At 44.4% G+C, this 18,111-nt stretch overlaps 1 protein-coding gene across 1 annotated transcript in view; it reads right to left on the bottom strand.

Annotated features, from left to right (window-relative positions):
* Positions 1-18,111, bottom strand: part of LOC130363036 (vomeronasal type-2 receptor 26-like) — a 57,970-nt gene that overhangs the window by 24,059 nt on the left and 15,800 nt on the right. Inside the window, exon 2 of the mRNA XM_056568696.1 lies at positions 13,636-14,430. Within this exon, the coding sequence (XP_056424671.1) occupies positions 13,636-14,430 (795 nt within the window). The remainder of the gene's footprint in view (positions 1-13,635; positions 14,431-18,111) is intronic.

Raw genomic sequence — 18,111 nt, 5'->3', positions numbered from 1 at the left:
AGACGATCTGCGTGGGCAACCCGTGAAGACGAAAAATGTGTACAAAAAATTGTTTTGCCAACTGAGGCGCAGAAGGAAGACCAGGAAGAGGGATGAAATGTGCCATCTTGGAGAATCGATCAACGACCACCCAAACAACAGTGTTGCCACGGGATGAGGGTAAGTCTGTAATAAAGTCCATACCAATCAGAGACCAAGGCTGTTCGGGAACAGGCAGAGGATGAAGAAGACCAGCGGGCTTCTGGCGAGGAGTCTTATCCCGGGCACAGACAGTGCAGGCCCGCACAAAATCAACAACATCCGTCTCCAGAGTCGGCCACCAATAGAAACGAGAGATGAGTTGCACGGATTTCTTGATGTCCGCATGGCCTGCGAGATGGGAGGAGTGACCCCATTTGAGGATTCCGAGGCGTTGGCGTGGAGTGACGAAGGTCTTCCCTGGAGGAGTTTGCCTGATGGAGGCTGGAGAAGTGGAGATCAGCCAGTCAGGAGGAATGATGTGTTGCGGAGAGAGCTCTACTTCCGAGGCATCCGAGGAACGAGAGAGAGCATCGGCCCTGATGTTCTTATCGGCAGGCCGAAAGTGAATTTCAAAATTAAATCGGGCAAAGAACAGAGACCACCTGGCCTGGCGAGGATTCAGCCGTTGGGCAGACTGGAGATAGGAGAGATTTTTGTGATCGGTGTAAATAATAACTGGAAATCTTGATCCCTCCAGCAGATGCCTCCATTCCTCAAGTGCTAATTTAATGGCTAGTAGCTCTCGATCCCCGATGGAGTAGTTCCTCTCCGCCGGAGAGAAGGTCCTAGAAAAAAAACCACAAGTAACAGCATGCCCGGAAGAATTTTTTTGTAGAAGGACCGCTCCCGCTCCTACTGAGGAGGCATCTACCTCCAATAGGAAGGGTTTAGATGGGTCAGGTCTGGAGAGCACGGGAGCAGAAGAAAAGGCAGACTTGAGCAGTTTAAAGGCGTCTTCCGCTTGAGGAGGCCATGACTTAGGATTGGCATTCTTCTTGGTTAAAGCCACGATAGGAGCCACAATGGTGGAAAAATGTGGAATAAATTGTCTGTAATAATTGGCGAACCCCAAAAAACGTTGGATAGCACGGAGTCCGGAGGGGCGTGGCCAATCTAAGACGGCAGAGAGTTTGTCAGGATCCATTTGTAGTCCCTGGCCAGAGACCAAGTATCCTAGGAAAGGAAGAGATTGACATTCAAACAGACATTTCTCCATCTTGGCATAAAGTTGATTGTCACGAAGTCTCTGAAGAACCATGCGGACATGCTGGCGGTGTTCTTCTAGGTTGGCAGAAAAAAGCAGGATATCGTCCAGATACACAACAACACAGGAATATAAGAGATCACGAAAAATTTCATTAACAAAGTCTTGGAAGACGGCAGGGGCGTTGCACAGGCCAAAGGGCATGACCAGATACTCAAAGTGTCCATCTCTAGTGTTAAATGCCGTTTTCCATTCATCCCCCTCTCTGATGCGGATGAGATTATAAGCACCTCTTAAGTCCAGTTTGGTAAAGATGTGGGCACCTTGGAGGCGATCAAAGAGTTCAGAGATAAGAGGTAGAGGGTAGCGGTTCTTTACCGTGATTTTGTTAAGACCGCGGTAGTCAATGCAAGGACGCAGGGAGCCATCTTTTTTGGACACAAAGAAAAATCCGGCTCCGGCAGGAGAGGAGGATTTGCGGATAAAGCCCTTTTTTAAATTTTCCTGGATGTACTCAGACATAGCAAGAGTCTCTGGGGCGGACAGAGGATAAATTCTGCCCCGGGGTGGAGTAGTGCCCGGGAGGAGGTCAATAGGACAGTCATAAGGCCTGTGAGGAGGAAGAGTCTCAGCTTGTTTTTTGCAAAACACATCAGCAAAGTCCATATAGGCCTTAGGGAGACCGGTTACAGGGGGAACCACAGGGTCACGGCAGGGAGTACTGGTAACCGGTTTAAGGCAGTCCTTGAAACAAGAGGTACCCCAACTCTTGATCTCCCCTGTGGACCAATCCAGGGTTGGGGAATGGTGTTGAAGCCAGGGTAGTCCAAGGAGAATTTCGGAAGTGCAATTGGAGAGGACCAAAAACTCAATTTTTTCGTGATGAGGTCCGATGCACATTAGGAGGGGTTCCGTGCGGTAACGCACGGCACAGTCCAATCTTTCATTGTTAACGCAATTGATGTAGAGAGGTCTGGCGAGACTGGTCACTGGGATGTTGAACCTGTTGATGAGAGAGGCCAAAATAAAGTTTCCTGCAGATCCGGAATCCAAGAAGGCCTTAGTGGAGAAGGAGAAGGTAGAGGCAGATATCCGCACAGGCACAGTAAGACGTGGAGAAGCAGAGTTGACATCAAGGACTGTTTCACCTTTGTGCGGAGTCAGCGTACGTCTTTCCAGGCGGGGAGGACGGATAGGACAATCCTTCAGGAAGTGTTCGGTACCGGCACAGTACAGGCAGAGATTCTCCATGCGGCGTCGTTTCCTCTCTTGAGGTGTCAGGCGAGACCGGTCAACTTGCATAGCCTCCACGGCGGGAGGCACAGGAACGGATTGCAGAGGACCAGAGGAGAGAGGAGCCGGGGAGAAAAAACGCCTCGTGCGAACAAAGTCCATATCCTGGCGGAGCTCCTGACGCCTTTCGGAAAAACGCATGTCAATGCGAGTGGCTAGATGAATGAGTTCATGTAGGTTAGCAGGAATTTCTCGTGCGGCCAGAACATCTTTAATGTTGCTGGATAGGCCTTTTTTAAAGGTCGCGCAGAGGGCCTCATTATTCCAGGAAAGTTCTGAAGCAAGAGTACGGAATTGCACGGCGTACTCGCCAACGGAAGAATTACCCTGGACCAGGTTTAGCAGGGCAGTCTCAGCAGAAGAGGCTCGGGCAGGTTCCTCAAAGACACTTCGAATTTCCGAGAAGAAGGAGTATACAGAGGCAGTGACGGGGTCATTGCGGTCCCAGAGCGGTGTGGCCCATGACAGAGCTTTTCCAGACAGAAGGCTGACTACGAAAGCCACCTTAGACCTTTCAGTAGGAAACTGGTCCGACATCATCTCCAAGTGCAGGGAACATTGTGAAAGAAAGCCACGGCAAAACTTAGAGTCCCCATCAAATTTATCCGGCAAGGATAGTCGTAGGCCTGAGGCGGCCACTCGCTGCGGAGGAGGTGCAGGAGCTGGCGGAGGAGATGATTGCTGAAGCTGTGGTAGTAGCTGCTGTAGCATCACGGTCAGTTGAGACAGCTGGTGGCCTTGTTGCGCTATCTGTTGTGACTGCTGGGCGACCACCGTGGTGAGGTCGGCGACAACTGGCAGAGGAACTTCAGCGGGATCCATGGCCGGATCTACTGTCACGATGCCGGCTGGCAGGAGGTGGATCCTCTGTGCCAGAGAGGGATTGGCGTGGACCGTGCTAGTGGACCGGTTCTAAGTCACTACTGGTGTTCACCAGAGCCCGCCGCAAAGCGGGATGGTCTTGCTGCGGCGGTAGTGACCAGGTCGTATCCACTAGCAACGGCTCAACCTCTCTGGTACAAGGGAGTAGACAGAAGCAAGGTCGGACGTAGCAGAAGGTCGGGGCAGGCAGCAAGGATCGTAGTCAGGGGCAACGGCAGGAGGTCTGGAACACAGGCTAGGAACACACAAGGGAACGCTTTCACTGGCACAATGGCAACAAGATCCGGCGAGGGAGTGCAGGGGAAGTGAGGTATACATAGGGAGTGCACAGGTGAACACACTGATTAGAACCACTGCGCCAATCAGCGGCGCAGTGGCCCTTTAAATCGCAGAGACCTGGCGCGCGCGCGCCCTAGGGAGCGGGGCCGCGCGCGCCGGGACAGGACCGACGGAGAGCGAGTCAGGTACGGGAGCCGGGGTGCGCATCGCGAGCGGGCGCCACCCGCATCGCGAATCGCATCCCGGCTGGAGGCGGTATCGCAGCGCACCCGGTCAGTGGATCTGACCGGGGCGCTGCGGGAGCAAGAGTGTAGCGAGCGCTCCGGGGAGGAGCGGGGACCCGGAGCGCTCGGCGTAACAGTGGCAGTATTTTATTCAGAAAGGGCTGTGTGTGGCAGTATTATATTCAGAGGGCACAGTGTGGGGTAGCATTACATTCAGAGAGTGCAGTATGTGGTAGTATTATATTCAGAGGATATAGTGTATGGCAGTGTTATAATAATTATTGTTTTCATATAGACAATAAGAATCCACTGATGAAGTAAGGAGCCCATACCATCTGGGTGTTAAGTTCTGCAGAGTGAAAATTTAGCTTGAAAAACTCACGGTTGTATGTATCAGCTGAATTAGATAAGGAAAGACTATAGAGAAGACGTCACTGATATCATTCTGTTTTCTCCTCACTATGTCCCATCACAGCGTGAGTCACTTGTAAGTTCTGCAGTTATGATGGATAAATCAACACCTCCTGTAGCTAGCTGTAGTTATAAATGGTTAAAACTTCTTTAGCACTTTCTTCTTAATTTTCAATTGGTATATTTAATTATTGTAGTGGAAACAGTACTCTGCAACACACTAACATGTCTGGCATTCATCACAATAGTCTAAAAAAAATACTTCGGTTGGGGGGTATATGGTGACACCATTTTACTACCGCAGTGGGTGACACCAACCGTCGCAACGCCACTGAGTATTCCAAAGAAATGCCAAGTGGAAATGAAGCCTTAGAAGTATTTACATTTTTATAGGCAAAATGGGGGAGATTTATCAAAATCTGTGCAAAGGAAAAGTTGCCCAGTTGTCCATAGGAACCAATCAGATCACTTCCTTCATTTTTTAAAAGGCTTCTGAAAAACAATAGTTTAAGAGAAGTAGAAAAGAAAAAGAGGAAAAAGGGGGGGGAGGTTGGAAAGCAGAGTACAGGGAGATGAGACCATGGTACGGGGAGTGAAAAAAGTGGAGTGCGGCGGGGGGGGGGGGGGGAGTTTTAGAGAAGTAGAAAGGAAAAAGAGAAAAAAAGGGGGGGGGAAGAGGTTGGAAAGTAGAGAGTATAGGGAGATGAGAGCACGGTAGGGACCCTAGGAAGGAAGACCATCTTACCTTGCGAGCAGGTGCGGCTCCAATCTGCCACAAAAGCTAGACAAAGCCCTTGGTCTTTCAGAGGAAAAGGCAAGTCAGATCGAGATATGTATGGCATGGGTGTACAAGAGAATGGCCAGGTGTTCTGTGGGTTGGGCAAGATGGAATGTCACTCCGTGAGGTGTAGTGAGGTGTAATCTGGAAAGCATTGCAGGGGTGCCAGGTTGCCGTGTAGGGCGGATGGGTCATCGCGTAAGGTGGCAGTGACTTCCTCTATCCTGTGAACGTGAGACACTTCCTTAAGCCAGTCTGTTATGCTAGGTGTGGTTACGGATTTACATAGACGTGAGATAACTATTCTTGCAGCTAAAAGTAAGAGGGAAATCAGCCTACAGGTGGGTTTGGGCACTGTGGGAGAGAGTATGGAGAGGAGGGCAACTTCTGGGGTAGTGTCTAAACTTGTCGAAGTGATGCGTGCTATAACGTCCATTACATTCACCCAAAAGTCAGTAAGTGAGGGGCAGGTGACCAGATATGGAGCATGGAGCCTCTATCTGAGTTACAGTGCCAACATTTATCTGACACTCCCTGGTAGAAGGTCGCCAGTAAGGTGGGTACTCTGTACCACCTAGTCAGCACCTTATAGTTGGTCTCTTGCGCTTTGCAGGATAGGGTGGATTTGTGGCAATTTCTGATGGCTGTTTGCCAGTCTTCATCAGTGATGGAGTGGGCCAATTCTTTTTCCCAACCAAATTAAGAAGGAAGAGGTCAGTTTGAGGCTTCATCTATGAGGAGGTTGTACAGGAAGTTAATCGTGCGAGGTATAGGTCGGATGGAGAAGCAGAGACGTTCAAATTTAGTTATGTGTGATGAAGATGAAGTTTGTCTTTCATAAACTGGTAGTAGTGATGCAGTTGTGCGTACTGGAAATAATGTGCAGGGGTTGGGATAGTGTCAGAAAGGACATCCGTTAGGGGCTTAAGTGAGTTCCGAATTAGGAGGTGGAAGAACGCGGTACCTTGACCCCGTCGGTAGTTTAGGAAGTCACATGCTGAGAAAGGTTGTGGGAAGGTGGGTTTGTCAAAAAGAGGGGTCAGGGGGGCGTCAAGCGGGAAGAGAGCAAGTTTGGTCAGGTATTGTGTACGTGCATGGCGCATGGAGTAGAGTACTGGAGGGAGGGTTGCGAATGGAACGGTGGTGGAGTGAGGACGGCATAACAACGCCATCGGGTCACTGTTTAGTTTCAGGCCCTCCATGGCAACCCATTGCTTATCAGCATGGTGGTGGCAGCGATCCAGAACTCTAGTCAGTATAGTGGCTATGTAGTAAGATAGGTAGTCCGGGAGTACTAAGCCACCTTCACTTTTTCTTCGTACGAGGACATGATTGGCAAGCCTGGGGCAGGTCTTTGCCCATACAAAGTTCGATTAGAGTGATGTCCATTCCCTGAAGAAGGAGCGGGGCAGATGGATCAGGATACAGGAGAAAAGGTATAGTAGTCGGGGCAGTGTGTTCATCTTCATGATGTTCACCCTGCCTAACCAGGAGAAATCCTTCCTGTCCCATCTGGTCAGATCCCTGCGAAGAGAGTGTAGTAAGGGGCAGAAATTTAGTTTATATGTCTGACAGATTAGCCGGTATTGGAGGGAGGAGGTGCACCAACGGAAGGGGTAAGTGGTCCGTAAATGTTGTATCAAGAATACAGGTAGTGTCAGGTTTAAGGCTTCAGATTTAGTATGGTTTAATTTGTAGTTGCTAAACTGTGAGAAGAGACGAATCATGGACATAAGGGACGGGAGGGAAGTTATAGGGGAAGATAAGTACAGTAGTAGGTTGTCTGCAAAGGCTGAACATTTGTAATGGCTGGGGCCCATGCTCAGTCCTCTTATATCGGGGTTCTGACGGATGTCATTTAAGAGGTGTTCCATACACAGGATGTAAAGGAGGGGACAGAGGGGACAGCCTTGCCATTGCATATGTTAAGAGGCTGAGACAGACAACCATTGATTCTGATTTGAGCCTGGGGGCGGGAGTAGAGGGTCAGAATCCATGAGAGCATACATCTGCCCAGACCTATTTGGGTGAGAGTGGCGGACATGAATCCCCAATCCCCAGTCAAAGGCCTTTTTGGCATTGAGGGAGAGCAGGAAGAGTGGAGAGTTATTTTTGGTAGCGTAGTGTACTACGGAGAATGTATGAAGGGTATTATCCCTCGCCTCTCTACCCCTTATGAAGCCGATCTGGTCAGGGTGGATTAGGGCAGGCATGTGTGCCGACAGCCTGGTAGCTATCAGTTTAGTGAACAATTTGGTGTCAGTGTTTATTAGAGAGATCGGGCGATAGTTGGGGCAGAGCATCGGATCCTTTGCCATCTTTGTTAAACATCTTATCCCCTATCAAAAGGATAGGGGATAAGATGTTAGATCGCTGGGAACCCCCACGATCTCTTCTGCAGCACCCCCGTTTTTCAGTTGCACAGAGCAAGGATCGCTCTGTGGCTGATGACGGACGGTACAGGGAACGGAGTATTGTGATGTCACAGCTCCGTCCCCTCGTGACATCAAGCCCCCTCAATGCAAGTCTATGGGAGGGGCGTGGTGGCCACCACGCCCCCTCCCATAGAATTGCATTGAGGGGGCGGGGTGTGACGTCACAAGGGGGCAGGGCCGTGATGTCACGATACTTCGTCCCCTGCACCACCCGTCATCAGCCACAGAGCGATCCTCTCTCTGTGCAGATGAAAAACGGGGGTGCTGCAGGAGAGATCATGGGGGTCCCCAGCGGCGGGATCCCCGTGATCTAACATCTTACCCCCATTATTAACATTTTGATAGGGGATGAGCTGTTTAGCGCAGCCCATTAAGTGAATTTCAGATTTCCCCTTGCAGTGGTCAGGGATTTATCAAGTGCAAAAGTTGCACAACAAGTCGCAACCACATCCAAAACACAGTAAATGTAAGAGAGCCAGAACCTGGCTTACAAAACTTGCTTTGGAGAAAGGGATTTCATATTTCCCACCGGATTGGCATTACTCCGCAGCTGCCGGGGCTATATCCTATTCCACCCCCGCTACCCTCTCTCACAAAGACAGGGACACTGTTTTACATCCCCCCCCCCCCGGCTTGTTGTCCACCCACGCCGCACATTTACCATCCGTCTGCTACCTTTTGCAAGAATACAAATCCCAGCATGCCCTCACTGTAAGGAGTGAGAGATGTGCGGTGTGGGCAGGTGGGAGACAACCTGGCGACGTAAAACAGTGAACTGTCCTTGTGAGAGAGGTTGATAGATTACAGTAGAATCTACCAGTGTTGTTTAATCACCCCATATCACCCCTGAACCATTTCATCCCTCCCTTACCCCCTGTGCAACATAATTTCTCCTTGAACCCCCCCCTTTGAGCCATGTTATTCTTGCTGTGTTACCCATGCCATTTTTCCCACCTGTGCCATTTTATTCCCTCCTTTATCCCCCCTATGACACTTTATTCCCCCTGTGCCAAATCATGCAGCCTCACCCCTTGTTCCACATCACTTTTCCCCTTCCCTCCTCCCCCTGCTGTTCTTCTTAACTGGCCAGCAGGCTTAGGTGCTGGGGCTCTCAGTGCGTTTGATGTTCTCCTGAAGTCCTCTGCGTCCACAAATTTATAGGTAATTACACTTTGGAGTATATACAGTAAAATATTTAGTCATTTAGAAAGATTTCATACCTTTTTTCCCAATAGGGTCTTCTTTCATTAGCGGAGACTTTTTTTTCCTGTAATTGTCTGCTATTGGGAAATTCTACTATAACCTATTTTTGGGTATTTTTCTTCTTAGCTCAGTGGGCTGTTCGAAGACCGCTGCGGTGAAATCGCAGCATCCCAAACAGCTGAGAGGACAGCAGGAGGCTTCCTACCTTGCTTCTCATCGTCCGTTTGGTGATCTATTGCTCCAAGCCTGAGGTCCTTGCTGGAACAGCAGAGCACCGATAACACTGATCAATGCTATGCTATGGCATTGCATTAAACAGTGTATGCAATCGAAGGATTGCATGTAATATTCCCCTATGGAGACAAAAAAAAAAGTGTAAAAAAAAAAGTTAAGAAATGTGATTTAACCCCTTCAGTAATAAAAGCTTGAATCACACCCCCTTGTAACCAACAATAAAAATAAACAATATGTTGTATCGCCTTGTGCGTATATATGTCAGAACTCTAAAAATATAATGTTACTTAAACCACACGGTCAATGGCGTACAATCCCAAAGTCCAAAATTGTGTATTTTTGGTCACTTTGTATACCCTAAAAAATTTGTAAAAAGCGATCAACAAGTCCCAACAAAACAAAAACAGTACAGACAAAAACTGCTGATCACGGCACCATAAATGAGCCACATACATCCCTGTATATGGAAAAAATAAAAAAGTTATATGGGTCAGAAGATGCCAATTTTACATATACTAATTTTGGTGCAAGTAGTTTACATTTTTTAAAGTTGTAAAATAAAAATAAAACAAAACCTATATAAATAAGGTATCCTTGTAACCGTATGGACCTTAAAAAAAAAAAAAAAAAATATATATATATATATATATATATATATATATATATATATATATATATATATATATGGTGTCATTTTTACCGAGAAGTGCTCTGCATAGAATCAAAAGCCCCCAAAATTTACAAAATTGAGTTTTTTTTCCCAATTTTGCCCCACAAATATTTTTTTTCTGCTTTTGCCATAAACTTTGTGGTGAAATGATTGATGTCATTATAAAGCACAATTGGTGGCACAAAAAATAAGCCCTCATATGGGAGTGTAGGTGCAAAATTAAAAGTGCAAAAATGAAAAAAAAAACTGCGTCCTTAAGGGGTTAAATGTGAATAAACACATTTTATTTGGTTTTTGGGTTTATGTTTCTAATATCCAGAATCCTTTAGCAACAATAATAATTTTGTATTTTATTATCATTAACCCCCGACTTCGCCCTAAAGGGGAATTCTGACGCTGTAGTATAAAACTAAAATGGTTCCAGCGTTGCCCAGTCTCAGACAGTGATTTGCTAAGTAGGAAGGTGAAAAGACAAGTGGCAGAGGACCAAAAGAAGAAGAAAAGGATCTGTGATGGGACCACAGGGGGACAGGTGATAGGTATATATAATTTGTATTTTTTCTATTTTACTAAGGCCCCTGCAAAATATTTTTTTTTTTTACAGCTCCGGAATATTCTTTTTGGTCATATATATTACATTTTCCTTAACCCCTTAAAGACGCAGGATTTTTCCATTTTTGCATTCAAATTTTTTCCTCATCACCTTCTAAAAATCATAACACTTTCAATTTTGAATATAAAATTCCATATGATGGCTTATTTTTTGCACTATCAATTCTACTTTGCAGTGACATTAGTCATTTTACCCAAAAATCCACGGCGAAATGGAAAAAAAATTAATTGTGCGACAAAATTGAAAATTCTTTTTCATTTTGTGAATATTGGGGGCATCTGTTTCTACGCAGTGCATTTTTTGGTAAAAATAACACCTTATCTTTATTTTGTAGGTCCATACAGTTAAAATGATACCCTTTTTATATAGTTTGGATATTGTCGTACTTTGGAAAAAAATCATAACTACATGCAGGAAAATTTATATGTTAAAAATTGTCATTTTCTAACCCCTATAACTTTTTTAATTTTCTGTGTACGGGCCAATGTGAGGGCTCATTTCTTGCGCCGTGTTCTGAAGATTTTATCGGTACCACTTGTGTATTGATCAGACTTTTCATGACTTTTCAGTGACCAAAAATACGCTATTTTGGACTTTGGATTTTTTTGCGCTTTACGCCATTGACCGTTCAGTTTAATGAACAATATATTTTTATAGTTCGGACATTTCCGCACATGACAATACTACAAATGTTTATTTTTATTTACACAGGTTTTTTTTATGGGAAAAGGGGGAGATTCAAATTTTTATTAGGGAAGGGGTTAAATGACCTTTGTTAAAAAAAAATTTCCCTTCTTTTTTTGCAGTGCTATAGCTCCCATAGGACTGAGCTGCCTGGAAGCGTTTACTTTCACTTTCAGACGCGGCGGTCAACTTTGATCGCCGTATCTGAAGGGTTAATAGCGCGCGGTACAACGATCGATGCCGCACGCTATCAGCCCAGGGTCCGGAATATGACTAGCAGCCGGGACTGACCCCGTGTGATGTGGGGTCACGGCGTGACCCCGTTTTAACCCCTTAATGACCAGGCCATTTTACACTTTAAGGACCAGAGCGTTTTTTGCAATTCTGACCACTGTCACTTTAAACATTAATAACTCTGGAATGATTTTAGTTATCATTCTGATTCCTCGATTGTTTTTTTGTGACATATTCTACTTTAACTTATTGGTAAAATTAAATGGTAACTTGCTTCCTTTCTTGGTGAAAAATCCCCAAATTTGATGAAAAAATTAAAATTTTACATTTTTCTAACTTTGAAGCTCTCTGTAAGGAAAATGGATATTCAAAATAAAAAAAATTTGGATTCACATATACAATATGTCTACTTTATGTTTGCATCATAATATGTATGAGTTTTTACTTTTGGAAGACACCAGAGGGCTTCAAAGTTCAGCAGCAATTTAGAAATTTTTCACAAAATTTTCAAACTCGCTATTTTTCATGGACCAGTTCAGGTTTGAAGTGGATTTGAAGGATCTTCATATTAGAAACACCCCATAAAAGACCCCATTATAAAAACTGCACCCCCCCAAGGTATTCAAAATGACATTCAATAAGTGTATTAACCCTTTAGGTGTTTCACAGGAATAGCAGCAAAGTGAAGGAGAAAATTCTAAATCTTCATTTTTTACACTCACATGTTCTTGTAGACCCAATTTTTGAATTTTTGCAAGGGGTAAAAAGGAGAAAATTTTTACTTGTATTTGAAACCCAATTTCTCTCGAGTGAGCACATACCTCATATGTCTAATTGCTAATTGTTAATTGTTCGGTGGGCGCAGTAGAGGGCTCAGAAGGGGAGGAGCGACAAATGGTTTTTGGCTGTGTAGGGGTATGTGTATATGTAGTGTTTTTTACTTTTTATTTTATTTTTTGGTAGTGTAGTGTAGTGTTTTTAGGGTACAGTCACACGGGAGGGGGGTTCACAGTATTTTCTCGCTGGCAGTTTGAGCTGCGGCAGAAAATTTGCCGCAGCTCAAACTTGCAGCCGGATACTTACTGTAAACCTCCGCCCATGTGAGTGTACCCTGTACATTCACATTGGGGGGGGGGGGGGGGGGGAGAAACATCCAGCTGTTGCAAAACTACAACTCCCAGCATGTACGGTCTATCAGTGCATGCTGGGAGTTGTAGTTTTGCAACAGCTGGAGGCCCACTGGTTGTGAAACACCGAGTTTGGTAACAAACTCAGTGTTTTGCAACCAGTGTGCCTTCAGATGTTGCAAAAGCTACAACCCCCAGCATGTACGGACTGCGGAAGGGCATGCTGGGTCTTATAGTTATGTAACAGCTGGAGGCATACTACTTTGGCTGGGGATGCTGGGGATTGTAGTTATGCAACAGCTGGAGACACACTGGTTTGCTACTTAACTCAGTGTGCCTTCAGCTGTTCCAAAACTACAACTCTCAGCAGTCACCGACAGCCAACGGGCATGCTGGGAGTTATAGTTATGCAACCAGCAGATGCACCACTACAATCCCAGCATGCACTTTAGCTGATTGTGCAAGCTGGGAGTTGTAGTTATACAACAGCTGAAGGTACACTTTTCCATAGAAAAAATGTGCCTCCAGCTGTTGCAGAACTATAAGTCCCAGCATGCCCATAAGGGAATGCTGGGAGTTACGGTGGTCTGCCTCCTGCTGTTGCCTAACTACAGCTCCCAGCATGCCCTTTTTGCATGCTGGGAGCTGTTGCTAAGCAACAGCAGGAGACTGTCACTCACCTCCTGCTGCTGCTCCACGCCGCGTCAGGTCAGTCCCTCGCCGCCGCTGCTCCTGGGGCCCCGATCCCAACATTTGCGCCGGGGATCGGGGTCCCCAGCACCCGGGGTGCACCTCCCGCACCCGCTCACGTCCTCTGGAAGAGGGGCTGAGTGGGTTGCGGGAGTGACACCCGCAGCAGGCGCCCTGATTGGTCGGCCGGCCGACAAATCAGGGCGATCGTGAGGTGGCACCAGTGCCACCTCACCCCTGCTGGCTATGGCTGGAGACCCGATTGACTCGGAATCGCCACAGATCGCTGGACTGAATTGTCCAGCGATCTGCGGCCATCGCCGACATGGGGGGGCATAATGACCTCCCTGGGCGATATGCCGCGATGCCTGCTGAACGATTTCAACAGGCATCGGGCACCGGCTCCCCTCCGGCTAGCGGCAGGGGGCCGGGAATGGACAGGACGTACTCCTACGTCCTCGGTCCTTAAGGACTCGGAAACGGGGGCGTAGGAGTACGTCCATTGTCCTTAAGGGGTTAAACACCGGGACGGGGTGAGGGGCGTACAGGTACGCCCTTCATCCTGAAGGAGTTAATGTTTTGTATAATTCTCTTTTCATTTATAGCTTAAATAAAAACAAAAGAAAATAATTTACAGAAGTAATAATACTCACCCTGTTTTTATAGTCATATATGCTTGAAGTATTTCTTTTCCTATTGTTAAGTAAAATGTGTACTCTGTGTAAAGCCTGAGCCATAATATAGACAGCAATATACACTTGGTAAGGAGTTATGTCTCCAGAAAAAGTTAACTTTTGATAAAGTTTTATCTCCTCAGAACAATTACGATATGTTCTTCTCTGTATTTTTGGCATAAGAAAATCCTTTAATTTATTTCCTGTATAGCAATGGAATACAGTCATCCAGATATCTTCTAGCAATGGATCAGAAGGTTGGTTGGATAACTGAACAATATTAAAAAACTCTTTTCCTGTGAAATTGTATGTACACATGGAGAACAATAAACTACAATTACCAGGAGTTTCTTTGAGAAATATAAGGTCTTTTGCCCGTGACCATGAACTTGGAAGTATAAGAGTCTTGTTATTTAGAAGATGAGCTACATTGTTTAAAAACTTGTAGTAAGTCAGACTATAGGAGCCACAGATAATAATAACATCAGTAGATGAAGCCTGTAAAGCTGGAGGAAGTTCATAAAGATTTTCCCGAACTATAAGAATAGTAAATTCTATACAAATCTGATGAGATGTAAATAGTTTGACCAACTCCTGTAGCTCTCGCCGTCCACTGTCATCATCTGTTGTAATGATCCCAACCCAATTCCACTGAAATCTCTCCAAAAGCTTCACATATGCTGCATATTGTATCTTGTTACTGGGGACTGTACGAAAGAAGTTTGGGTAAAGCCTTTTATTACTAAGAAGAGGTTCTCTTGCCCCATAACTGATCTAAGATATGTATATAAAAAAAAAAAAACAGCATGTCCATACTGTGATCAATGATAAAGACAAAAATGTAGAAAAATACACTAACCAGTGCTATAATTAGAGATGAGTGAATTTTTGAAAATTCGATTCAGCTGATTCACCAAATTTTCCGAAAAATTTGGTTCGATCCCAATTTATTAGCGGTAAATTGCTATCACAAACGGCTATTTCTGGCCTACAGAGAGGCTCAATAGGGGTGTAGAACACTTTTCCTTGTCCTAACACGCATAGGGAGTGTGCTGTCTTAGTTAAATAATACTGTTATTTAGTATGACATGCAGATTACAGGCATCACTATTAGAATCGTTGCCGCAGAGCGTCTGGATGTGGCAGATTTTTTATGTAATTTTTATTTAATTTAATTTGAATTTATTTACATTTTTTGATTATTCATTCTGGTAATCACCGAGCTGGCTGTCCGCTGCAAGGCGAGCTACCACCTGTTTTATCCCCTGCCTCTCAACGCACACCCATACTCTGAGTGTCCACTTGAAAAGGGAGGGACTGCAGTACCAACAACTTGGACAGGAGCACATTCAGCTTCTGTGCCATTGGATAAGTGGGTGCATAAAGCTAGAAGTGGCTGCAATGAAAAAGCTCATACTTGTATCTTAAAATCGAGCTGGCTGTCCTCTGCCATGCAAGATACCACCTGTTCCAGCCCCTGCCTTTCAGCACCCCCCTGACTGTGAAATTGGGAATGTTTCATTTTAATCAGTGTTGGTTCATTGTTATCACTCTATCGATTTATTTAAATTTAACATTTAATAATAAAATGTGTGGTTACAAAAGACCAAATCCAACAAGGAGTCACATGTCACACGGCAGCACAATGACAGAGCCTAGAGGTGGCAGAAGCATGAGGAGATCATAATCTGGCAGAATGACACAGGCTGGAATTGGTGGCGGCAGCAAGAGGAGACCAAATAGTGGCTGAAAGACACAGACTGGAGTTAGCGGCAGCATGAGGAGACCATAGGGCCTCACAATCCCTAAGATAAAAATATTAATTTTCAAATTTAAATTGAAGATTCATGGTAGCTTGTGCTACCATAAAAATGTTTAGATAACGTCCCGGGAGCATGAGGACACCATGGAGTTGGCGGCATCAGATGACCATGTTTAGGTTGACTATGATGATTCTGATTGTTGATCAATAAATTGATACCTATATGTTATTGCTAATGCTGCAGAAAAACATTATTACCCTTTTCCAATATATCAGCTTATGCTAGGTAACCAAGATGGAACCTGCTCTCCGGGTTAAGACCTAAGAAGCAAGAAAGAAGATTTACAGTATCCAAAAAGGAGAAGTTGCCAAAGAACATCTAACCAAAAATTATGCAAGCAGTGCAAAATAACGGATGCATCTGGAATCTTCGGTTAAAACTTGAAAATTGCAACATAACGGCATATGACTATGATTCAATAATTGCTTAAAATAAAAGCTTACGCATTTTACAGAAACACATACTCAAATAACCAATCAAAATATAACACAATGGTTTTGATGTGATAACTAACCCCACCCTTTTTGATAACTGTATGAAACAATGTATTTCAGTTGTTCCTTCCTTGTCCTATGGATTAACCCTGATTTTATCTGCATTGAGCTGGATCCGATCTTCTTCATTTTCAATGTATTTCAGTACAATAAAAAGAACTTCTTGGGAAAACTCCCTAGCCAGTGCGAGCAAAACCTCTGCTGAGAAGGAGATTTATACCAGCTCTTTGTCTGGTGTTCCTTCCTGGTGTCGACACTCAACATATACTAATTTGGACAGCGGCAGTCACTCACATTCAAGGCCAAACCAGAGTCACTCTTTAACACTTGGCGACCACGAAATGACGAGGGGAGAGCCACGCCACACTCGGGGTGACCCAGGACTGCCCAAAACCAGGAGCCTGATCAACTCCACAGGAAAATGGTAAGTCTGCTGATTAATTTATGAATCTGTAGCTTATTCGCAGGTGATTGGCTGCCTGCTGCTTAAATCTAAGTTCAGAAGTTTTTCTAAATTGGGAGTTGTGAGAAATTTAGTAAATAATGTTTTTAATGGTCATTCTATTTTGATTCTTATTTTTGAGTCTTAAGAAATCCAGTAGAAATTTTTGATTCTGAAAATATTTTTGATGTTCTTTTTGCTTTGATTCTGATCTTGGTTTTTTATTTTTATTTTTATCTACTCAGTGGATACGGTCAAGGGAGTTAAAGGTGTCATAAATTTTTGTGTTTGTACCTCTGGTAAATCTTGTGTTTGTACCCCTGGTAACTTCTGTGCCGCACTGCTGGAACCTATGGTACCAGTAAGTATCTTTTGTGATGCACTGCTGGTAATTTTGTGACGCACTACTGGTATCTCTCGTGTTTTACCAGTATGTATCTTATGTGCCGCACTGCTGGTATCTTTTGGGCTATACCAGTAAGAATCTTTTGTGCTGTACCAGTAAGTATCTTTTGTGACGTACCAGAGGGTATCTTTTGTGCCGCACTGCTGGTAACTTTTTTTTTGCCTTATCGTAAAGTTTATTTTGTGCTGTACCAGTAAGTATCTTTTGTGCTGTACCAGCAGGTAACATTTATGCTGTATCAGTAGTGAAATTTTGTTTATATCTATGCCCACCCTTTTTTTGTTTGGTGCTGAGAGACAATTTTTGTTTGGCCGATCCTCTGAGAGATCTTGTTAATAGGGTAGTTACATGATCCTCACTCCTCCCGAGACTTTTAAGCTACAAAATTATTCAACTTTTAAAACCGGTTAACTTTTAAACTATTAAACTTTGATAGACATAAACGGTTTACAAACTTTATTTAAAAGCCAGAATTAGTTGAAATGGCAGAACAGCATTTATGCTCCGTCCCTGTGATCGCTAGTAATCAGACCTGGAGCTGGCGTGGAAGATCACGGGGGTCCCCAGCGGCGGGACCCTCGCGGTCAGGCATCTTATCCCCTATCCTTTGGATAGGGGATAAGATGTCTTAGCGCTGGAGTACCCCTTTAATGAATCAGGAATACATGGAAAATGACTAGTGAATGTTTTCTTTGTGAAGCTGTTTGGGTTGTAATGGATCCTTATTAGACTAGTAAAGAACAAAAGAAAATCCACGTGGTATTAATTGAACCTATTTGATGATATTTCATAAATTTCCTAATAAGTTTTGTTTTCACAGTTGCGCAGGATGGATGCTAAAAATGAATTGTATGAGGAAATGCGATTAATTGTCTGATTATATTATAGGAGTAACAAGAGAAGAAGTTTGACCAAGAAAAATAAATTAAGTTCACTATTTAATTGATAAGTATTTCCTAAGCATTTGAAATCAGCTAATTGTTTATTGGATCATAAACAATGTGCATTGAAGGTGATTTTTTCCAATTTTGGTAAGAGCTCTGTATATTTTTTTATTCTTTTACATTTTTGGTGAGAATGTGTGTTGGACCCTGTGTGTTGCACGTTGAGTATTTGTACATGACGTTATTGTTACATGTTACTTGTGTATTGATGTCCTCATCTAAAGTGACACAGGAATCCAGTCAGTTACTAGAAATTCAAGGGTTATTGATGACTGAGCTAAACAAAAACCCAGACACAAAAGGGCGGTGACCAGTGAAGTAGAGGAGTGGGAGGAGAAAAGTGGGC

Source organism: Hyla sarda, chromosome 1, assembly GCF_029499605.1.
Source record: "Hyla sarda isolate aHylSar1 chromosome 1, aHylSar1.hap1, whole genome shotgun sequence".
Classification (NCBI taxonomy): domain Eukaryota; kingdom Metazoa; phylum Chordata; class Amphibia; order Anura; family Hylidae; genus Hyla; species Hyla sarda.
Note: the sequence above shows the minus strand (reverse complement) of the source record. Positions and strands in the feature narration are given on the sequence as shown.